At 42.0% G+C, this 24,641-nt stretch overlaps 1 protein-coding gene across 3 annotated transcripts in view; it reads left to right on the plus strand.

The window, feature by feature from the left end:
- CFAP100 (cilia and flagella associated protein 100) overlaps positions 1 to 24,641 on the plus strand; it is a 39,564-nt gene that overhangs the window by 8,812 nt on the left and 6,111 nt on the right. For 2 of the 3 annotated variants that reach the window (XM_054977247.1, XM_054977246.1), the window contains 9 exons: positions 782 to 888; positions 3,738 to 3,930; positions 8,711 to 8,778; positions 10,277 to 10,440; positions 11,141 to 11,221; positions 16,579 to 16,763; positions 18,999 to 19,173; positions 19,812 to 19,878; positions 24,336 to 24,487. In XM_054977247.1, the coding sequence (XP_054833222.1) occupies positions 782 to 888; positions 3,738 to 3,930; positions 8,711 to 8,778; positions 10,277 to 10,440; positions 11,141 to 11,221; positions 16,579 to 16,763; positions 18,999 to 19,173; positions 19,812 to 19,878; positions 24,336 to 24,487 (1,192 nt within the window). Of the gene's footprint in view, positions 1 to 747; positions 889 to 3,737; positions 3,931 to 8,710; positions 8,779 to 10,276; positions 10,441 to 11,140; positions 11,222 to 16,578; positions 16,764 to 18,998; positions 19,174 to 19,811; positions 19,879 to 24,335; positions 24,488 to 24,641 lie in introns of all 3 variants that reach the window. The other variant, XM_054977248.1, reaches the window with a different exon arrangement.

Raw genomic sequence — 24,641 nt, forward strand, 5'->3', positions numbered from 1 at the left:
TCTCATCCAGTTTAATCATATTCATTTTATTGATTAATTAAATCTTCATAGCAAGTTCGGAAGAAGAAAGCATTGTCTTTTGCTTCCGTATGTTGTACGTGTGTCATAGCAGTTACCATCTTAGATGCGGTATTGGGTTGGATCCCAAGACTCTTCTGCAAGGTCTCCCTTCAAAGGACAATCACTTTGCCTAGTGGAGAGAGACTTCCTCTGATGTGGGAACGTCTTTCTTCGTCAAAGGATGTCTTTCTCTGTCAGAGGAAGACTTGGTGAAAGGGAGTCGCAGGATCCAGCCCTTTGCCTCTTGTATACTAGAGGAGGAGGAATGCCTCTTCTAAGACAGCACCCACACCTGATGTTTTTGTAAGCAGTTGTATTAAAAAAAACCTGCTTGTTAAAAAAATCTGCTGCCTCATTAACAGGGGGCATATTTTTCATCAACCAAAAGATTTTTTAATTGATTGAAACTAACTAGTTAAGCAACTGACAGTGCAGCCCTATGGAGAACCATTCCAGTCTGGGTCCACTGAAATCAAGAGGCTTAAACTGGCGGAATGCTGCACAGTATCACAGCCCTACAATTAAAGTAGGATCTTTCAGGTACAGGTAAGACATCAGTCTACTTTGTGATGGCTATGCCAGATAAGATCCTCACTGGTGTTGCAGTTTTCAGCTGAGAAGTGAGTGCATGTGGACTCAGATCAGAGCATCATCCATTGTCATAACTGTTCCTGTAGTTTCCTGTAGTGATACCCTGCTACCTACATCATGTTTCTTGCAGAAAGTCCAACGGTTACAGAAGTGGTGTTTGATAAAAACCCTTTCAAAATCCCTTCAGATGTTGATATCTTCTTATTGCGAGACAAACAGAAAGAAAAAGCAAAATTGGTACGTAGAAATCATCATAAGAGACGTGCCACACGCATACACACACAAGCAAAATTCCCCACAAATGACAAGTCAGTTGGATCTGACAGAAGATGTCCACATGCTTGCAGAATTGCAGAAATTTCTCCCTTGGTGTCTGCTTGTACCATAGGAAAGTGATTGTATCCCAACTGTCTTTTCTGTGTGTGCAAGACAAGACATAGAACAAGGTATTTCTTCTGATAGTTTCCAAAGCAGATTAAATAAAATCACACAAACAACGTGCTCCATAGGAACATTGTTATTTTGTTAAAAATTATGTTGTAGTGTTGCATACTGTTGCAGCCTTTCTGCTATTGCTTGCACAAGCAGAATGACATTTCCCTTGCTGCTCACGTTTTGTGGATCAAATCCTCAGTGAGCAGGAGTGCTACCCTGATGAGGCAGAAGAAAATTGCAGAATTACACTCTTATGCTCCCATTGACCTCCATGGATTTAGAAGGCTGCAACTCTGATTAAGATTGAACTATCAGTTTAGCAGTTCACAAGACTCTCTTTTTATTATTTATCTATTTATTTAAAACATTTTGATAACAACTTGACATGGCTACTTATATGGAAAGTATTAGCTTTGAATTGTCACTACAAGGTGATGTGATGGTGACTGTGAAAATGTTTATCACTGTAACAGAAATGAATACAGTGGGCATAGCCTGATGATAGAAGTGTTGGTCTTAGAAATAGTGGATTCAATAGGCCACACACCTGCTGGATACTTATTTATATATTTATACCCCATGTTTTCCCCCAATCGGGACACAAAGTTGCTGATATTGTTCTCCCCTCTATTTTATCCTCACAACTACCACTCTCTAAATTAGGTTAGACTAAGTGTTTGTGATTGGTCCAAAGTCACCCAGTGAGTTTCTGTGGCAGAGTAGGGATTCAAACTGGGTCTCGCAGACCCTAATCTGACATCACAACTAGACATGGGCACGATCCAAAAAAAAATACCGATCAAGCTAATCGTGGATCTGCGCTGGTAACGACCCCAGATCTCCGATTCACTCCAATCAAGTCCCGTTTCTGATCTGGGATCTGGGATCGGGGAGGCCAAAGCGGAGGGGCACCCCCCCACACACACACACACTTAGAGCAGAGGGGGGGGAGTTTTTAACCCGGCGATGAGCCGCCTCCCCTCAGGTAGGGGACGTTTTCACACACACACACACACACACTTAGAGCGGGGGGGGGAGTTTTTAACCCGGCAACGAGCCGCCTCCCCTCAGGGAGGGAACGTTTTCTCACACACGCACACACACGCACGCACTTAGAGCAGAGGGGGGGAAGTTTTTAACCCGTCCCTGCCTCAACCAGCTTTTTAAAAAAAGCAGGGATAGAATCCTCCCCACCCGATTTTAAAAGCAAGCAGCCAGTCTTCCAAAACGCACTGAATGAACTCAGTCAGGAGGAGAGATCTCTTCTCAGTGTTGTTAACTCTTTCAATGCACTGAATGAACTCAGGAGAGGAGCGCAAAACAGCTTCTGCTGATAGCCGCGCTCAAAGCGGCTCTCTTGTTTTCTCTCTCTCTTAAGTCTTAACCCCGTCCTCTCCAAATCACTTTGCTTATATTTTTCTCAGGAAGCCACCTTTTCACTCACAACTGTTTGCTTTTCCTGGCTAGGGGAAATATTATCAAGTTTCAAACAGAGCTCAGGCATTCCCCTGCCTTCGTTGCCAGGGGAATAGATTGTTGATGCCTGAATGTCTAGCTTCCCAATCCTATCACGATCACCCCGTCCAGCCCCGGTCCAGCCCCCTCCCGACCGCTGGATCGTTTGCCGTGGAAGACAACGATCCACCAAGTCCCAATTGCGTGAACGCCATTATCATGGGGTTTTTTTATCGTAATACAGATTGTGCCCATCTCTAATTACAACCCCTGTAATTCACTGGCTCTCCAGAGATCATGATGCAAACCACATTTCTTTCAACCTTTGAGATGGAAACACTAATGGTCTACCTTCTTAAGACCATTGTGAGCATAAGTATCATAAAGTGCATATATTTCCATGAACGGTTATTATTAGGAAACTTTGGTTATATTTGCATAAATAAGACTGGCATTGAATCAAGCTACTATGTGGATATAACATCAGAACCAGTACCAGAGCCAGTTTCGTATAGTGGTTTAGAGCGGCTGGACTCTAAAATGGAGAACTGGGTTTGATTTCCCATTCCTCCACTTGAAGCCAACTGGGTGACCTTGGGTCATTAACAACTCTCTCAGAGCTCTTTCAGCCCCACCCACCTCACAGGGTGATTGTTGTGGGGATAATAATAACATACTTTGTAAACTGCTCTGAGTGGACATTAAGATGTCTGAAGGGTGGTATATAAATCGAATGTCATCATCATCATCATCATCATCATCATCATCATCATCATCATCATGCAATGAACATATTCCATAGCCAAAATGGATAGTAAAAGAATATGGGCAGCTACTCCTGATTTTTGCTGTGTGTACATCTATACAGGTCCACCAGTCAGCCTCCATAGCACAATCTCCCCGTTTAAACTGGTGAAATATGTTTTTAGTCTAAAGTAAACTTTGTAGTCACTAAAAACTGGATGGAAGTATTAGCCCAATTAGTACTGGGGTATGATAGCTTCAGTGGCCGGGGCATTTGGCATTGGGAAAGGGGTTCAATACTCTGTTTTCTTGCATCATGACCCTGATCTAAATTGCCATCTCCTGTAGGGCTGCTGTTAGCTTTATTTTTTTTTAAATCCACAAGAGATTGTGATTGAAGACCTCCCATAATGTTGTATGCAGTTTAGCCCTAACTGTCATATTGCCTCTAGGAACGGGAACGAAGGAAGACACTGAAGGTCCATGAGAAAATGACTTGCTCTACTATGATGGGTGCAAAACAAACTGGGTTCAAAAGACAAATCCAGATGGAAGAGGAAGCTGAAGACAAAGAGTTTGCAGCAGAAGCTGAACGGCTGAAAGCTCTCCGGGAAAGCATCTCATGGAAGATTGCTGTCACTAAAGGTAGGGATCTTTTTACAAGACCCACAGAGAGGGAACAAAGCTCAGGATAAGCTTCCAGGTCCAGTTTCTGGTGATTCCTAGTTGAAAGGGCCTCCAGCTGAAATCTGTCTGTAACAGGAGACACACCTGAAGCAGCCTGACACTTGTCAGACCCTTGGTCTAGCAAGATTAGCTTTTATCTGCTCTAGCAGCTGCACTCCAGGGTTTCTTGGACAGAGGTCTTTCCCAATCCTTTGAAGTGGAGATGTGGAAGATTGAACCTGGGACCTTTTGCCTGCAAAAGTAAATGCTCTGCTTCTGAGCCATAGTCCATCCCAAATGTATGCTTTCCCTGAGATTCATTTGTGTACATGACAAGCAGTGGCGGGAGTGTGCGGTATTTAGTGAGGGATCCTCAGGGGAAGAGTATGAGTTGTTTTTCCACTCAAACCTACCTGTGTCCCCAACCTGTTTTTCTGTCTTTGGGGGGAAAGATACCTGCATTCTACCACCAATAGAAAAGTAGTTTTGAGGGGGTAATTTTGAGCAGTTTCCCCCTATTTCTGGTTTAAGAGAAAGGAGAGGGGGAAATGTGTCACATATAACAGGGCTGGGGAAGAACTTGGCTTCAGAGCTTGGAATTGGCATGCAAACAGAAGTGGATTAGATGCTAACCTGAAGCCAGTGTGTGTGACAGGATAGTTTTAGGTGAGTAGCCATATTGGTCTTCAGTAGAAAAATAGAAGGGGTCTGAAGAAGGGAGCTCTGACTCTCAAAAGCTTACAGCTGAAAATCTTGTTGGTCTCTAAGGTGCCACTGGACTCATATCTCAATGTGTGGCAAGAGTAGCACATATTCGTTCCATTACTGTGCCTCAGTTTGAATTTGATGTGAGCCAAACTGGACTCCTCTCTTATTTCCCGCCAAAACAGTTTCATCAAACAAACTCTCTCCCCCTCCATTGTTTTATGCGGCAAAATTATCACAGTGAGAAATTGTTTTGTTAAAGTGCTCCCGTGTGGTAAAGGCATCATTCCCAGTTTCCCATACAAAATTGGAATTCTGGGGTTTTCTTCAGCATGGCAAACAGCAGTGAAGTCTTACTATATATATAGTTGTTCACCCACCCACCTCCCGTACACACACACACACACACACAACCCTTTACAGATTTGATCCAGTTTTGTTAAATTCAGCATTTAAAGCGATCCATTTAGTTGTTCAATGCAGGTTTCACGTCCATTGGTTTCAATGGAAAACAGATTTCTGGCAGCAACTATTTTATCCCATTCAATTGGGACGAAATTCTCAGGGATTGTACTCCTCAACCAAGATTTCCCCTCTGCCAAACTGCGGATGGAGGGAAGGAAGCAGCTACATTTTACTGGCTATTAACATTCTCACTTTCAGAAAGAGCAAAGGGAGGAATTTGGCAACCCAAGAAAACAGGCAGAAAAATATAAAAAAATGCAGGGGGAAATCCTTGTGTATTTATGCCTAAATCCACCCATTCATGTTTAAAAAAGAGATTGGGGTCTGTTTTTAAACAGAACACTGGAATGTGCAGTTGAAGGAGCTACATCCTGCTCCCCTTCATATACCACTTTCTTTGCACTGATGTCAATGCCCCATCACATTTAACTTGGCCCTTATGTTAATTTACTTTTTAAAAGGCTGTGAATCTTTTCTTTTCCAGGATTAATAGCTAGTTGGGTATATTGTGTGTTGTGTGTGCGTGTGCGAGAGAGAGAGGGAGGAAGGGAGAGAATTTTATCTGGCAAGTAGCCTAGGAGGGGAAAGGTTTAACTGGCCCTGCAATCTCAATGCAAATTCCACAATCACCCTCAGGAGGAACTGTTTTTAAGGAGAAAGAAAGATGTTGAGAGCGCTCAGATCTTCACTGCTGATCTCTCTTCTTGGCTGCTTTGGTGGCAAGACTATCTTCCAGCATGTGACCGATTGCAAATTCATGTTATTTATTTATTGAGTACATTTTCATCCTCCCCTTCCTTCCAGGAGCTCAAGATGCGCTGTATACTCCTCCTCCATTTTATCCACACAGCAACCCTGAGGCAGGTTAGGCTGAGCGAGAGAGTGACCAGCCCCAGGTCATCCAGTGAACTTTCATGGCATAGTGAGGATTTAAACCTGAGTCTCCCAGATCCTGGTGTGACACTCTAACCAATGAGGTCCTGGTGTATTCTTACTGAGGGCAGAAAAAAGCAGTATCTGCAAATAGGTTTGCTAGACAAGGTCTGGAAAAATACTGGACCCTGGGGAGAGGGGGGCGGGGGGCAAGTATTTGCCTTAGTAATGTTCTTCATGTGTGTGTGCTCCCAGCCCCTGGCTCAATGACATGACTACCAGTATGATGTCATCATGCTGCCTGACTTCAGAGCAGGTGAGCTAGCCAGCCACTCCTGGGTGGCTCCATGCAGGAATCTGGGTGGCCAGGCTGGCTGCTTACTCCCCCAGCAGTGTGCCAGAGGCTGAGTGGGCTGGCTGGCCACATACTCCAACTCCCACCTCCAGCGGCATGTAGGAGGATGGGTGGGCTGTCTGGCTGCTCACTCCCCCACCCCTGACAGTGGTGCACAGGAGGCTGGGCTGAGCTGGCCACACACTCCCTCAGCAGCTGCATTGGTGGTACGTGCACAGGGGGCACACTAGCCAGGTGGGTTGGACAGGCAAGGTATACTTTTTTTAGTTATGTTTTCCCTGGACAGTCTAAAAACCCCTAGACTGTCCAGGTGAAAACTGGACACCTGGCAATCCTATCTGTAGGGCACAAGTGTAACATTTGCTTGACCACATCTCCAGTCTATAGTTCTGCCTTCTCATATGCTGGTGAGCACCTTGGCTTTTATTTCACAGTAATGGGCACAGAAAGCTTATCAAAGCATCACCCCCGCCCCACCACTTGTAAGTCATAAATCCTTTGGAAATACAGACCTATTCACACAATGCCTTGCTATGAGTGTATCCAGTATTTATGCAAGTCTTGGCTTGCAGTTTTATAGCAGCACAAATACTCAAGTAGGAAAGTTTGAGATTGTGTCTAATTCAGAGCTGGTTCCAGGGCAGAGAGTGCTCAGAGCCCCCCAAGCCCACTACAAAGCCCCCTTTCTCGCCCTCCCACCTATGTGCCCTCATCTGCCTGTGCATTCTTCCTTTGCCCACAAAACATCACAAAGCAGGCTGTGCAAGGGACAAAGCTCTCACAAGCAGGCAGGGGAAGGGTGTGAAGGCAGGCACCAGGGGAGAGGTGTGAGTCCGGAGTTGGCAGCAGTGGGATCCACCAGAAGCCACAGGCCGTAGCAGCTGCACTATGTCACCATGTGCTGCCACCAGCCCATGTCTAATCACATGTTTTGCTGTGGATCTACACAACCAGCTCACAGGACTTTGCTGTGGCCAGCACATGTGAAGATCACCATGTGGAAAGGGTCTTAACATTCCTTGTCAACACTAGGGTCAAAGCAGAATGAAGCACAAAAGTGGACCTGCCCTGCCCAGAGAGTTTAGGGCTGAGATAAAATGGAAGTGCAACAAGGGACAAACAGGGCAAGTTACAGGATCTAAAAGATCAGTTATTGGCACCAGAAGGGACTGTCTAACCTAGCCATTCTTAATCTTTAATCAGCTGCTTCCCCTCAAGTATGCAATGTTATCATCAAATTCCTCTTAAGCCACAGGTAAAAATTGGGGACATGAAAACAGTACTCTGGTCAAGGCAAGTTTCTTTAATTTAATTTTACTTCTTTTATATCCCATCTTTCTCCCCAATGGGGACCCAAAGTGGCTTACATTTCTTAACTGTCCTCTATTTTATCCTCACAACAACTCTGTGAGGTAGGATTGGCTGAGAGTGTGTGTCTGGTCCAAGGTCACCCGGGGCGCTTCCATGGCAGAGTGGGGATTTGAACCTGGGTCTCCTAGGTCCTAGTTTGACACTCTGACCCCTACACCATGCTGGCTTAAGTAGATATTTATGATACATCATGCACATGATTTACAGACTTCCAACACATAAGGCCCTTGTCCCTGATAGCTATCAGCCAACTCTTTAATGTGAGGTTTTCTGTTTCATTTTTGACACTTTTTAATAATAATAATAATAATAATAATAATAATAATAATAATAATAATAATAAGAAGAAGAAGAAGAAGAAGAAGAAGAAGAAGAAGATCATTCAATTTATATACCGCCCTTCAGGACAACTTAACTCCCACTCAGAGCAGATTACAAAGTGTGTTATTATTATCCCCACAACAATCACCCTGTGAGGTGGGTGGGGCTGAGAGAGCTCTGAGAGAGCTTTGACTGACCCAAGGTCACCCAGCTGGCTTTAAGCAGAGGAATGGGGAATCAAACCGGGTTCTCCAGATTAGAGTCCTGCCACTCTTAACCAATACACCAAACTGGCTTTTAGAGGGCTTGGGGGAGAAATCCAGGATCTGGGATTTTATCCTCTAGGTGAGGTGAGGTGATATAAAACAGATCTCCTCTGCTGGCTGTCAGAAGCCATTGCAAGTGGAGAGAAGGGGCTTCCTAAAGTTCAGCATGGACCTATTTGCCCCCATAATTTCTCAACACTCTCCAAGTTTTATAGAGTGCACTCTGTTAAGAATGTTACCCAGGTCGCCAGTTGACTCCTAATTGCAGTTACCTCTCATAGTCTCAGTGAAAAGATTTTTTAAAAGCCTGTTGGAAACACGTTGCACAAAATGCCACACTGCATTTTCCTTGGTGATTTGTTCTACTTCTTGCTTATACAGCTTTGCTTCTCTTTTAAACTAGACCAGGTTGTAGAAAGAGAAACTATATACGACTACATCAATCAGAAACGGCAAATGTTCCTGCTGCAGGTATTTCACTTCCCTTTCAGGGGTTAACCTTATGCTTGAGTCTCATGGTTTTAAGAACAATGGGTTGGATCCCTGGGATCTGTTAAGAGTTACACCAACAGTCTTGCACCAGGGGAAGGCTCCTTGTTCCCCAAGGAAGTGCTGCTGTTAGTGAAACAGATCTGCAGATTCCAACCCAGTGTTGTCTATCAACTGATTCCAGAAGGCTAGCAAGAATAGTATGGTGGAGTGAACATGTTTATTGCACATGTTCCAGGGAGAACTGGGCTCAGATGTTTGTTCAGCCATTACAGTCTGGGAACTGACCGTCTGGGAAAAGTCACTGTTCCTTCGTCAGGAGGATGCATAGGGAAAACCTCAAACATAAGTACCTTGAGGTGAGATACAAATGCCTTCAAATGACTAAGTAGAGGCACTAACTTTCCACCTGCAGGGAAATTTTGACAAGAGAGGAAGTTTTTGGTGTGTGGCCTCTGCCTGCATTCTGAGAGGCCTGCACAACGTACTTTTCCTGAACATTTGTATCATACTTCCAAGGAGCAAAAAGGGGTGTACATGGTTTCCCACATTCCATTTTATCCTTACAGCAATTCCATAAGGCAGGTTAGGCTGATTAAGACCACTCAATAAGCTTCATATCTGAGCAGGGGGGAAAACCTCTGTCTCCACAATCCTGGTCCAGGACTATGCTGCACTGGCCCCAGCTTTTACCATCACATAATATGCCACCATGCACATGTGGGTCATTTTAAAGGAATGGGAGATAGAATTTCTGCATGCCAGGAAGCTTTAGGAGGGTTGTCTGATTCAAATGTAATAACAGTTACTATATGTGAAGTGCATTACCTTTCACCTTCTTCCCACAGATAGCATATTTCTAACAAACCATGTACTACAGTTACACTGGGCGGGGAAGGGGGGTTTCATCTCTGAAGAACAGAAATGCCCCAAGGTGGGAAGATGGCCGTCTTCACACACCTCCGTAACCCTCTGGAAAATTGCGCAAAACTCACGGCACGAAGTGTCTTCCTAGTGCGATTTCCTGTTTAATAGTGTGATGATGTCAGAAATCGCACCATTAAATGGGATCATGATGGGAAATCACGCTAGGAAGATGCTTCATGCTGTGAGTTTTGCATGATTTTCTAGAGGCTACGGGCGTGTGAAAACGGCTGATGTAGGACTAAATAAAAGTCCAGTTCCCCCCAAAAAACCTTTGCCTCTAGGAAAATCTATTTGAATGGAATTCAGAAGTCTGTAGGAATTTGTTCTGCTGTCGCCATTCAATTCCTATACAGCTTTGGGAAAAACAGTGCTGTACTCTTGCTTTACAATTCTTTCCTTTCTGACTTTACAAAGGTGGTTGGGTGTTTAAGATCTTCAGCCTTCATGATGAACCAAGGTGGAGTTCATCATCATGAACAACTGGAATAACGTCCCATGTTGCATCAATCAACAGACTTGCCTCTTTTCTCTCTCTCTCTCTCTCTCATTTCAGTATGCTGTAACTGTAAAGAAAGATGAAATTCAAAAGCTAGAGAAGCTGGCCGTGGAAGAGGAAGCCAAGCTGGAAAAGGCTGAGGAAGACCTAGAGAAGGATGCTGCCATGTTTGATGAGTTCCTGAAGGAGAATGACAGAAACTCTGCACAAGCCCTGAAAATGTAACACTACATACTGAACACTGAAATTTGGCATTAGTGGGAATGTCAGCTCGTGGGAAGCAACAGACAAATATCTTGCATTCAGAGTCCCTACGAGATTCTGCTTACACAGCACTTATGACTGTTGAGGAGACGAGGGGGGATCAGAAAGGTTTGCACCATAAAGATTGCCCAATATTACAGGAGTAAATAAGAAGAGCGAGAGTGTGTGACAGGCCCAAGGTTACACAGCAAGCTTCCATAGCAGAGTGGGGAGTCAAATTGGGGTCTCCCAGATCCTAGTCCAACACTCTAACCACTACACCACACTAGCTACCCTCTACCAGTGGTCCCACTCTCAGGTTCAATCCTTGGCATCTCCCGCTAAAGGATATTGGGTAGCAAATGTTGGACAAGACTTTTTTCTGCCTGCGACCCTAGAGAGCCACTGCCAATCAGAGTAGACAATAATGAGTTAGATGTAACAGTGGGCTTACTCTGTATAAATGGGTTTCACACATCCATATATCAGAAAGTTGGGCAACAAGTATAGAAAAGCATCAGGAAATAGTTCACATCTGCCCTAGTCTTTTTAGAAAGATCTGTCTTCTTTGAGAACTACACCTCTATCCCACCGCTTATCTCTCGTGCCTATGCAAATGCTATTCTCAGTATTTCTGCAGCAATTTTTAGTTACCTATTCTTGTACTTTCTTCTCCAGTGCTGAAAAAGAAACCAAAGCCAAGTTGGAGAAAATACTTGAGATCCGAGAACTGACAGCGCAAATGATGAACATCCAGAGGTAGCAATTGTGCAGAAAATACTGTAGCTGATAATATCACTCGTTTCAGGGTTGGTTGGGTTTACCCCTCCCCCTCTGTATCCAGAAGTATTGATCTACATAATGTGGGTGTGATTGGTTCATGGTTTTGTAGCTTGATGCAGGCAAGGAGACAACAGAAGGTAGGTGCTTACCATCAGGTTTTAGTCTTCTGTCCCTAAGATAGCTCCTGCTCTACTTTCTCCTCTATCTTTCTTCCTTTTCCCTGCCCTCCTTTCTGCCTTTCCAGTATAGACGGACTTAGTCTGCCCACCAGCAACAGATGACAGTCTCCCTAATGGGGCACAATTCTAAACTTCAACAATGAAATGACTTACAAAACAACTATTAAAACACAACAACAGCAAGCCTATCATGTGCTGTACATGAAGTTTTACAGAGTGGGTTGCTGGGAGTACATTGCATGGCTCCCTGAGATTTTCCAGGAGTTTCTTGTTACCTCTAAAGCCCTGAAAGGCTTAAATAGACAAGAAGTTGTCTCTTCCTGAATGACCCCTGGTGATCTGTAGTGCTTTTAATAGTTTCCCATCCATATCACGTCTGGAGAGAAAAGTTATCAGTGGTTATTGTTTGGCTGGAACATTCCATAACACAGCATTATGATTATTAGCAAATTGCCCAGCATCATGACTGGTTAGGGTTGCCAGCCTCTCCCATCCCCAGCCTCCACCACCACCACCACCCCCTGCTACCCCTGTACTGCCTCTCTCCTGGCTGGAAGTGACGCGTTGCACCTGGGGTGATTTAGTGAGAATCTTCCCTAAACACTCACTTTGGGGTCGATTTTTGCAATGGGAATGATGTCATTCCTGGCATGATGTAGAAGTGCTCTGGAGCGAAAGCTAAGCAGACACCGGCACTCCCCCCACCACATCCCCTCTCCTGGTTTGGACCCCAAGGGAGCTGGCATCCCTATGACTGGTGGGTGTGTGGAGCCAGTGGATGTCTACTTTGCAAGGAACCATGAAGACATTTGCAAACCACTGTGGAATCCTGTCAGGGAATTCCAAGGTTGGGATCCGAAGCCTTGCTTCCATTTGCACACCTTGTTCTTTGTGGAGGTGGCCCTCTGCTGTGCAGCGCTTTCAGCTCATTGAAAGATTCCTGACTTGTGTTAGCAAAAGATCCTAGTGCTGGAGGAGTGCGGTCCACAGCAGAGGACCTCTTCTGCCACAGGTGCAGCACAAGTAGAAGCAAGGCTTAGGATCCAAGCCCAAGTCACCCAGAGAATTCATGAATGCAACGCTTTTGCTTATTTTTATCCCACAGTTCCACTAAGGAGTTCAGAACAGTTAAGTTAGTGCTCTCCCACTCATCATTTTTTAAAAGTTTCCCCACAGTAGTGAATGTCAGTCACTTACTTACATGGCATCACTGAAGTGGGTGTCTCAGCCACTGAAAATCAAGCTTCTTTCTATCTATAAAGTCCAACCCACCCATCTTAAATTCTAGTTTTCATAAACTAGAGGGTGTGAGAAAATTGGGAACTGGTTTATATTATTTGTTCATTCCTTCAGTTCCATTAATAGAAATTTTACTTTGTAACAGAAAATCAGCACTAAATTTTGCTTTGTATCAGCAAATCAGTGCTATATTTCAGGGACTTTGTTCCTCTTTCCTGAGAAAACCCAAGATAGCAGCTGCATGTCAGTTTCCTTGAAGTTTGTGGCCAGTGAAGATGTATGGTACATAAAGTATCTATTTAGTGCCTTACTTCGGAGATGAGAAGGAATTGCAAGGGCACAGCCATAAGCCCAGAGAAACTAGGAATACTCAAGCAACATCACTCCCCAGACCTAAATAAGTTCTGCACACACTCCAATCTAAATTGCTTTTCCAGTCTCCTTTCAAGACCAGCCAGAGCCACAAATCATGGTTCCCCACAGTTTCCATCTACAGGAGAGCTGGGATTTCCTCAGAATGCCATTTTCCTGCCTACCAGGCTGTACAAGGGCCTTACCTGTAGAGACATCTTCCTATAGTTGTTGGTCTATTGGGGTTAAGAAGACAAACACTGCAGATACCCGTGCTGGTGATCGAATTTAAAAAAATGACAGAAACAAAAAAAAAACCCACTTTCTTTGGTAGATCCAATTAAAAATGTCACAAAATGTTGAACGTGTTTTTGAGTTCCTAAGAACTCTTCTTTGGGATATATTCAGTTTAAAAAGAGAAATAACAGCAACAGCAACAACATTCTTCAGGACAAATTAACACCCACTCAGAGCAGTTTACAAAGTGTGTCATTATTATCCTCATGACGATTACCCTGTGAGGTGGGTGGAACTAAGAGAGCTCTGAGAAGCTGTGACTGACCCAAGGTCACCCAGCTGGTTTCAAGAGGAGGAGTAGGGAATCAAACCCAGTTCTCCAGATTAGACTCCTGCCACTCTTAACCACTACACCAATAAAACGAGAGGGAGAGAAAAAACATCACGAGCGTTACAAATTGCACACTGTTGGGCTTTTCTACATAATGAAATTTCTCTCTTCTTTTTATGTTTTTTAAAAAGTGAACTCTATCATGAAAGAGTTCTGAGAAATTTCCAGTCTTGCTCACAACTCTGTGAGGATTTAATTGGTATTATTCCTGATATTATACATTTATACTAATTGGCTTAAGATGGGGGTCTTTCCCAGCTTGCGATGATGGGCTCCCTCAGCCAGATTGTCAGGCATTTTACACAGTTAAAGCCAGTCTCCTATGACCTGGATGGCCCACGCTAGCCCATTCTCATCCGATCTTAGAAGCTAAGCAAAGCTGGCCCTGATTAGTACTTGGATGGGAGAACAGCAAGGATGTCCAGGGTTATATGCAGAGGCAGGTTATGGCAAACCACCTCTCTTCATCTCTTGCTTTGAAAACTCTTATAGGATAGCCATAAGTTGGCTGCGACTTGATGGTAGGGTTGCCAGGCCTCCCTGGCAACTTGAGTAGGGGGGCGGTACTTACCCATGGCTTCTATCTTTGTGTGCGCACATCTGCTCCTGGCTGGCACACTATAACAGCATTTCTGAAGTGACATTATTGCATTTGCAGCAGGAGTACTCCTGCACTTTCTGCAGGGCTGATTCTTTAAGAATTGGCCTATTTGGGGCTGAAATCCACCTGGCGAGCCTACTAGATGGTGCTTCACACACATACACGAAGCCAGGATATTAGATGGTGATTTATTTTTATTATTTATTAAAATATTTGTACCCTGTCTTTCCTGTTTGCTCAAGGCAGCATTGTGCCCTCTTCCTAGTAAAAAAATCTCTTTTAAGATCACTCCATGGATCTGTTTAATTCATGTTTTGAATCTCAATCATCATTGTACTTGATCTACACAGGAACTTTTTTCTAGGCTGGGTTAGCCCATAACTAGAGCTGAAACCAGGATCTGTAAATAATCATATTTAGTCAAATTTACCAATTATGAATTCAAATTCAAATTTTTTATATAGAATATTTAACTCAAAATGAAAATTCAAGTGTTTTAGCTATGTTGCCATATCGCAATTCCTTGAATTCTGTCAGACTTCAGATATGAAAATCACAGAATCTGTTGCTGCTAAATGCTACTTACTATTCATATTATCTATCAAATGCTTTTATATATAAAATACCATAGCTGGCCAATTTTCATATACTAAATACTGTTGTATGTCAGCTCTCAAATGTAATAGGGACAGACATTTGCTAATTGTCTTTAGGCCTAGGAAATCCTGATATCTAATCTTGTTCTCTGAAAGCTTCTAGAGTTTCTCAATGAAGAGGTCAGTAATGATGGACAAATTTCCTCAAAAGTCAGTTCAGTTGACTAGTAAGAACCTGCATCTTCAATGTGCAGTCACAGGGGAATATCAGGCGTCACATTCACTTCACAATAGTTGAGGCCTAAAAACGCCCTACAAAAATGGCATGCGCTCAACACATCCCAGAATCCTCTATAATGTGAAGGCCTGCTGTAGTAGATCTATTATTCCTTAATAAACAACTTGATATGACGTGTGCCCTGAGGGCAAGATATTTGGAAGTCAGATACACCGTTATGCACCAGCCATTGGTACTATCAATTATTAAATAACATTTCAGATCAACTACCAGGTTCTGGCTTGGATCCTATAGAACATTTCTCCACCTCCTGCTACAGCCCCAAATGCCCCCCAGAACTGTTCCTGGGGAACAAGGGGTCCCACAAGAGGGGCAGGGGGGCAGAGGTCTGTAATGAGATGTGTGAATCAGCAACAATTACTCTCTTTCATTTGCAGAAATTCTCTATAAGATCCAGCCATTGAGTATCAGACAGTTAAAATTTGACAATCTTGACCAAAAATATTATTGGATATTGAACGCAGATGCCAAATATTTGGCAAATAGGCCCTCAGAGAATATTCAGCAGCAAAAGCTGGAAAAAAACCAGAAGTTGGTAGAGTAAATTATATTTGAAATCAAGTTGGGAACCTTCATTCTTCCATTTGTTACTTTGTCTGCAATTTGTTACTTAGCTTACAGTATGTGGATCAGGTTGCCCTACAGATATCTAGCAACAGAGCACCTGCCCTTAAACATCACATTCTGCCGTGCAAGTATAATGAATGGATGGAATTGCTTTGTGGTAGAGGATTCAACTAGTTGGCTTATCCAGTACCATTTCAGTGGTTAAGAAGTCTCAATGCGACTGTATTAAGGGGTTCTTTATGTTTCAGGGAGATGCTAGTTTATCCATGTTTATACATCCCAGGGTCAAAACTGACACCAGCACATTTTAAAATTGTGGGTACTCCATTAGGATCAGCACTGTGAGAAAGGGGGTTAAACTCTTCCTGACAGACCTTTCCCCACCTTATCATGTACCTTTGAGCTGCGGTCCAACCTACTAGGAGGAAACTGACCGTAGCTTCCTCTTATGGCATAAATATCCACTCTAGGGTGAGGAAGGGGATTTGAAATTAGGAAAATGGTGCAAGGGGAAAGAGCTGAATCTTCTACACTGTGGTCATGATTGCTGTTTAGCAATATTTAAAATGTACACACACAAGTGCCATTTTCAATGGGTTTGGCCATTGGGTTGGCCATTATACAAAGCGTCCCTGGCAGCAGTCATAGTGTGAGGTCACAAGGCTCTCCTGGTGCAGATAGACTGCCAACTTCTGAAATGTATCACTCCTTTCCCTGGCTTTGACTCAGCCCAAAGTGCAAACAAATGGGGTGCCATGTTTCAATTCTGCCAACTAGTCCTCTGTGGAAACCCACACCTGAAATCTAAAAATTGAATATTTTTGCCATTAGAGGTCTCTGTGTAACTTATTTATCCAACCCATTTCCCTCCTAGCGAGATAGCCAGATTTGAAGACACTTTGCATGAATACATGGTATTCAAGGACTTCCTCTTCCAGCTGTCCCCAAAAGAGTGGCAGGAGAGCCATGAAAAAAAGCAGCAGAAAGAAAAAGTGCTGAAAGTTATTCCTGATGTTAAAGATGACAAACCTGCCCAATTAGGACCCAGTATAAGCCGAGGTAAGAGGTCTAGCAAAGGACAGTCCACTCTTTGATCCCCAGTAGCCAGTGTTTAAAGCTATACTGCCTCCAAACCTGACTGTCCTATTGAACTTTTATGGGATGAAGCAGTTAGAGATGTGGTCAGGGGTGGGGGAAGAAATTTGGGGAGATCATTTTTCCCCAAGGACTTTTTTTCAATTTTTCCAGTGGAAAACCTGAAAAAATTGAAGGAACACTGGGGTGGGGGGTGGGGAGCCTGAAATAAAATATATCCTCTTTTTGAATGAGTCAAGTGCTTCTTAACAAGGTTTTTCACACTGAAAATGCATAGCATGAAAAAGATCAGTTTTTCCAGAGGAAATATTAGGAAATGTTGGGGGGGGGGGCACTGAAAAATAATTTTTTTATACTATAGAGATTTCATATACATTTAAAAGATTTGTTTTAAATGTAAATAATTTTGTCAACAATAAATACATGTTTAATGTGTTTAATGATAATACATTGTTAAAAGACGCCAATGTTTTCAATGTTACAAGTTTAGCTTAACATCCAAACTTGATAGCAATCCTACCTATTGTGAGTCTCTGAGAGTTTCTGTCCAAATAATACACTTTCTTTTGTTTACTACAGAATTTGTTCCACACCTATTTTTTCCTACCTCTCATATGGCAGAAATTACAGATATTAAAGATATGGGGGTGGAGTTAATCAAAATCGTTGAGACAAAAAACAATGCAGAGCATTGCTTCAAGCATTCATTTTCTGCTGTGGCTATACATTCCATGTTTTGTTTGAATGTTCCTGACTGTGCTAAGTAGATTCATTGGCAAAAGAACTTATAACCATCTCTATGAGTTGCCCACATTGGATTCAATGTTGTTTTCATAGGAGGATTTGCCCTGTGGCGCAGAGTGGTAAGCTGCAGTACTGCAGCCCAAGCTCTGCTCAAACTGAGTTCAATCCTGGCAGAAGCTGGGTTCAGGTAGCCAGCTCAAGGTTGACTCAGGCTTCCATCCTTCTGCGGTTGGTAAAATGAGTACCCAGTTTCCTGGTGGTAAAGTGTAGATGACTGGGAAAGGCAATGGCAAACCACCCCATAACAAAAAGTCAGCCAAGAAAACGTTGTGATGCGACGCCCCCCCCCATGGGGTCAGTAATGACTCGGTGCTTGCACAGGGGACTACCTTTACCTACCTATGAGTTGCCCACATTGGATTCAATGTTTTTTTCATGGGAGGATTTGGAATTAATTCATTCCACAATTGTTTATAAATATCTTTATGTTCATTTAGTGCATGGTCAGGCACATTGTTATCAAATAGTTATATTTATGGGGTGCATTGCATGAGACTATACCACTGAGGAAGCGTTAAGTTGAAATGCTTTTGGTTCTATTCATATGGTGATAAATGTACAATAATACCTGTATATTTGGAAACTCTTTGTTTTAATATACAATGGTATGGTACTCCTATGCTGAACCACACTGTTTTTAACTACATTTTTGCATTATTTATTTTAGTATATTTTTACAGGTTCCTTATTGTTTTGTACTACCTTTGGAGCAATACTTTGCATTGTTTTTGTCTCAAACTTTTCGCCTACCCTTCTTTTGTTGGGTTACATTTTTCCCCCTGTCTTTTTTTCTTCTCAAAAATTAAAGATACATTGCTATGGTGGCAGAGGATGCAGCAGTTTGCAATTCTTTTTCAAATACTGGGCATACTTGCAATTTTTCTTACGGAAAATGAATAGAGTAAAATTTTCTGTGCTAAGTAAATGATAAATTATGCATTTTTAATATTATATATATATAGATATATATTATATTGCTCAATCAGTTAAAAAGTTTAGGTTTGATAAGAAGTACTGCTTATATTTCAATCTCTCCCTAAATTTCCATGGCTTCAAAATTTCAGAAAAAGGTGATAAATTTTTAATCTGTGAACTTGTCTAATGCCTTTTAAAAGCCATTACCATATGTCCATGTTGCCTAAGCCAGCTATTCCACATTTCCCCCTGTTAATTAGGCATTGTGTGAAGAAATACTTTTTGTGTCTCCTAAATCACTTGTGTGACCTCCATCAATTCTGGTGTTTTGAAAAAGAAACCCAATTCATTTTCTTCACCCTTTGCGAAATTTTAACCTCTCTCACGATCCCTGTTTCCCCTTGATGTCTCTATTTGGTAAATAAAAGTGCCAAACATACATATATACCCTTCATGGAGTTTTGCTCTTCTTATGCTCAGGCCGGGAACAACAAAGCAGGAGCAAACAGAAAATACTGCGTTCCAGTTATGACTTGAGCCCCACAGACCAAAGCTTGTCTCGGAGTCCAAGCATAAGTCTGCCAAGAAAAGATTCTGTCAGATTAAGCCGAATGTTCTCTCGGCAAAACTTTAAAACCCAGCAAAGCAGAAAAGCGTAAGTGTCAGGGGAAGAAAAAGTAAGCAAACTGGGGTTTCCATAACCATCAGTCAGACAAAGGTATATCTTATCCTGCCTTGCAAATGAAGGGCTGCACTTTAGTTTTCTCAGTTTAGAAGAAATGAAAACTACCAAAGGCAGTAAGATTGTGGCATGGTCAGTGCACATCAGAGCAGGGACTTACCAGGCATGAGTCTCATGGAAGCCTTATCTGCACTACAAATATAGAGCTGTTGTCTGTCACTTTTCACGTCCATGCCATCCTCAAAAGAATCCTCCTCTTTGGCCATTTGAAGTTGACCCCATTACATTAATTAGATATTAGTATTGGGTACTTTATTTTCTATTGGGTCTTGTAGCACCTTAAAAACTAACACCTTTATCATGGCATAAATTTTTATGAGCCAGGGGCCACTTGGTCAGATACATGAAGATTGTCAGATTATATGCACACACACACACACACACAAAATAAAGGTACAAACAGGAGAATGCTGGGATGGGAGGAGACTGCTGTTTGTCCCATGCAAATGAGTGGACCCGAAATAGAACAAAATAAATAAACACATTGTCTTTCATTTAAAACGTATGCAATCGTTTTATGCTAGTGTTTAACACAGGAATAATCTCTACAGGAGCACTCTAACTGCTTTAACAGATGACAAGGACTCTTTAACCCTGTCAGATGAGGAAGATAATGAGGTGAGAGACCTTGAATCAAATGTTTTTGGTATATCACTTTGGATTTACTTAACTGGGGCTTTACTGTATTTGATGCTGTTTGAATATACTCTTGAGCAAATCTATTCACTTTAATGAGCCTTGTGTAGGAGAAGTGACTTCTGACGGTCACGGACTCCTCAAGTACTCAAGGAGCCCAGAAAAGGAGGGGGGCGGGGTTCAAAGGACAAAGCACATTTCTGAAGGACAAAGGCCTCCCAGGATAACAAGCTATCACCAGTCCCTCCTAGCTAACTCTAACCTTAGAGACCAAAGAACAGAGTTTCCAGCACTTTGGGTTTTAAGTCAGCTCTGTAAGGTAGGATCCCTGCAGATTGAGTTCCACAAAAGCAGTTATTTGGTAGCTGAAGCCAAATAAGCTAAAACCCAAATAACACCAAAGTATAATTAATAAAGTTTTTTTAAGAAGTGTGCAAAAAAATTGCAAATATAAAAAGTGTGCAGTACAGGAAAGAATAATAACAGCTAAATATCTACTCTAAAAATTGTTAACAGGCTTTGGTTCCCTAACACAGATGTCAGGGCAAACCATGAAAGTCTAACAGAACTCCAAAGTTCAAAGACCAGGAACAAAAGGACTTAGAGCTGGTTGTCAAATCCAAATCCTCAAGATCAAAATCAAATCCAATCCTCAAGACGGCTTGTAAGCAGCAAGAATTAATATGAAGACCATTTTAAATGCCAGGCTGCCCACATGTGACTATGACTCTCTGCAGCTGAAACAGGTTCCAGCTCAGAGCAACTTGCTCCTACCAGTGTTCCTTGCACCAAGGAGATGGAATGTAAATGGAGAGCCTCCCTCCGGATCCCTGGCTTTGAATCTCTTTGATCCCCCTAATGTCATCCACACCTGTGTGCCTTGGTTCCATCTCCTTCTCTCTCAGGAAATTGTTAACTCAAAGCTTCAGTACATTTCAGAGGTTTCTTTTCTGCGGCCTGACTAGGCCCAAAAGCCTGAATCAAAGTTTTTGAAAGCTAAAAAACGGACTAGCAAAGGACAGTTTTATTGACAGTGACCAGTCTTATCAATTTGGCACTCTGGGCAAGTATAAACTACTTAACTAAGTAAAATTCTCTGGTATTCGGTGCAATGACATATTTCAGTTGAGGGGACTGATTTCCTCCGTAAGGGTACTTTGCCTGTGTTCAACAATTTAAAAACTAGGGAATGCTAATTTTTAGGCCATTGTTTTTATTTGGTGAAAAGTAATTGTACCTTTTTAAAAAAATTAGGGATGAGCAATTGTGCCCTATTTCATTTCTTCTTTGGTTTTTGTCAACTTTGGTTCCCTGCTTTCTGCAGATGTTTTTGTCAATTCTTGGGAATTGTAAACATGCTATATAGCTTTTATACACAATTTATATGTACATATGTCTAACAGAATGCAAACTGGCACACCAAAAAAAGTCTTGTTAAGATAAAATTTCAGAGCAAGGAATCAGAAAACAAAGAATCATGGGATTCAAACAAGAGAGTAGCAAAGTTAGTACAGGGATTTTAAATTAAATAGCAGGGATGAGAAATTCATACTAATCTCTCTTTTCAATCAACCCCTTTACATTTCATTTAGGGAAAAGAGGGATAGCAGCACAGCCAAGAGAGATGTCCAAGCCATAGATGATAGCAAAGTGGTAGCCATCTTAGTCAGTTGTAGGAAAATAAAACAAAAGCCCAGTGGCTTAAAGCCTAACCAACATTTGTTTCAATAAAAAATTTTGTGAGTCACAGCTCACTAGTTCAGAAGTGAGCTGTATCTTGCAAAAGTTCCTATTGAAATAGATGTTATTGGTCTTTTAAGGTGCCACTGGAATTTTGTTTTCTCAAGCCATAGATGACATGACTTTCTGATTAGAACTCCTGTACCGTTAATAACGGGACAGTTGATGCATTTTTGGCAGGTACATATTTTCAGATCTGAGAGAGGCTATATGTGTTAAAATTCTATCTTCTGCACAATTGTTTAAGATAAAGGAGTGCTAAACAAGCCCTCAGTCTCCTAGTAGGGCTCACTTTGGTCCTCAATTTCCCTTGTGCTTTTTCTTGGGCAAAAAGGGACTCAGCATATCAAGTGATCTCTTTTGAGGAAGAGTACAGTTAACTGAATTTCAAGTAAAAATACCCTAAACAAAAACATTACTTTAAAGACTTATTCTGGAAGTGCTTGTCCTTCTTTAAGATGCTACAAGACTCTTGATTATTTAAAAAAAATGGGAAGATGATAAAAGAACAGGCCACTGAATTGTAATGAACTGTATCTATAAAATGTTAGAACTCAGTATGCCCTATGGAAACAAACGACAAGGCACAGGACTCACCTCCAAGAATGCGTAGCTCAAGCAAGTCCCAAAAAGGCACTGAAGGCTTTTTTGCTGTGTAAAGAGCCAGTGACTGGGATCTTGTCTTGAACTAATGGGTGCACTGCTGACTTTATCCAGGGGTGGTGCTGACTTTATCCAGGGGTGGAATTTGCAGGGCAAGTTCAGTCTTTCCCTCCAAGCAATTTTGTTTGGTCATTGGCAATTCAAGCTTGCCACATTTGAATTAAGAGGGTGAAGTTTCTTCAGTTTCACTTGTCAGGAGTTTTAAAAATCTATTTATTGAAGTTATAGTCCACATTTTAAAGTTGCATCTTTCTTTATATTTCACATGTAATATTCCAGTTATGCTTAAGAATGGATACTTCCTGAAAAGTCCTTACTACTAGATGCCACTCATTTTATTCTAGAACACTGTCCCCCAACCTTTGAGTCCTAAAGCCAAAGTGGGTCACAAAACCTATGAAAGTGGGTCCCCAGCTTGTGCAGTTTTATTGATTATTGCACGCTCTGTTTCTTTAAAATGTGTCACCATACCAAATAAATTTAGATTTAAGGGTCACCATACCGAAAATGCTGGAAAGCACTATTCTAGAATATGACAATTTGTCTGACTGCAATGGCGGACCTACATTTTTGGGACCTTGAAGCTTGAACTGTTATGGGGGCCCCTTTTCAACCAGCAACTATAGGGTAACAGCTGGGGATTCGGGTGCTACACGCCTCTGAGAAAATTTTGAAAGTTGACCAATTACAGGGACATTTTGAGGCCATATGAAATAGGTATTAGAGCATATTCTAAGGTCGATATTAAGTGCTTCAACCCATTGGCTTATGAATCTGTCACTAAAAAGCCTTATTTTAACAACAAACACTTTTCAAAACCCATCAATTTTGTAGAAAAATTCACTCATTGAAGAAAAAGGTTGCTGCGGGCACTTCCAGGATTAGGGGCCCTGAAGCTTAAGCTTCATTCGTTTCATAGTAGATCTGCCCCTGTCTGGCCCAATATATTTATCTGGCTACAATCAGAAGCGTAGAGCAGCTCCAAAGAATGCTGATTTCTTTGACTTTTGCTACTACTACAGGGTATATTGGAATTGTTTTATCTATAAACAACGTCATGAGAGCTTAATATTTTCCTCACTCTGTCATATTATCTTGCAGTTTTTACCATAGCGGGCATTCACAATTCACACATGGAAATATAAGATGGAGAAGGTTTTTTTACCCAAGTAAAAGGAAATCTTTAAGACCATGTACAGTATAAACATAAGTCTGTTTTCTAAGGGAAACTGCTCTTAATTCTATGTAACCTATGTGAGAAAAATACAATATATGGATGCAACATAAGGGTTAATCATATCAGCACATTTTTGCCTCAAGGTTTCTTGTAAAGTATGTGGAACTATGTGAGGAGCAAGTATGGGCAGTAACAAGTAGAGATGGGCACAAACCGGAAAAAAAACGAACCGTATGGTTCGTGGTTCATCAAATTTCACGAACCACGAACTTTCACAAACCTGCCCCTGGTTCGCGAACCGGTTTGTTTGGTTTGTGAAAACATCACATCCAGGTCAGAAAACCATCACTTCTGGGCCAGCAGAAGGTCTGCAGGAAGTCCATTCCCTGTTGCCTAGGAAATTGATTGATTGGCACCAGGCTGTCTGCAGTCACGAACCAAAAAAATGAACCAAATGAACCAGCCTAAAGTTCGTGGCGGTTCGTCAAAAATGGGATATGACAAACAGCAGTTTGCGAACCACGAACCGGCATGGTTCATGCTTAATTTTGGTTCATATTTCGGTTCATGCCCATCTCTAGTAACAAGAGCAAGTGATTGCTTTCAGTGCTAAGCATGTGTTATTGTGGTTGTAGTCAGAGGCCAGAGTGTCCACATGGCATGCCAGTTTTTCCGTCCACTTTTACCACACCTTTGTCAGTTCAGTGCTCCACCAATCATCCACATGCAGGAGGGTAGGGTGAAGGAATAAGAAGTAAAAAAAAAACCCAGAAGGGTAAGAATCATCTTTCTTGTTCTGCATGCTCTCTGCTGAGAATAAACAAAAAATCCATAGGTCTTTATAAATTTTCCTTTGCAGCAACCTGAGATATACTTTACTGATCCACACCAGTTGCTAAATATTTTCACTGAGCTAGAGGAACAGAATTTGTCTCTAATTCAGAATTCACAGGAGACAGAGGAAACTCTAGATGAACTTCGGCATACTCTGACTACTACTCGCAATAAAATGTAAGTGCTTAACAGTACAATCCTAAATAGAGTTACACCCTTCTGAGCCCACTGAATTCAGTGGATTTGGGATTGCATGATAAAGGATGCTTCCTAAATGCTATATCTTGTCAAAACAAACCACCCACATTGCTAGTTCTATCCCACATCATGG

This window comes from Eublepharis macularius, chromosome 4 (assembly GCF_028583425.1).
Source record: "Eublepharis macularius isolate TG4126 chromosome 4, MPM_Emac_v1.0, whole genome shotgun sequence".
Lineage (NCBI taxonomy): Eukaryota > Metazoa > Chordata > Lepidosauria > Squamata > Eublepharidae > Eublepharis > Eublepharis macularius.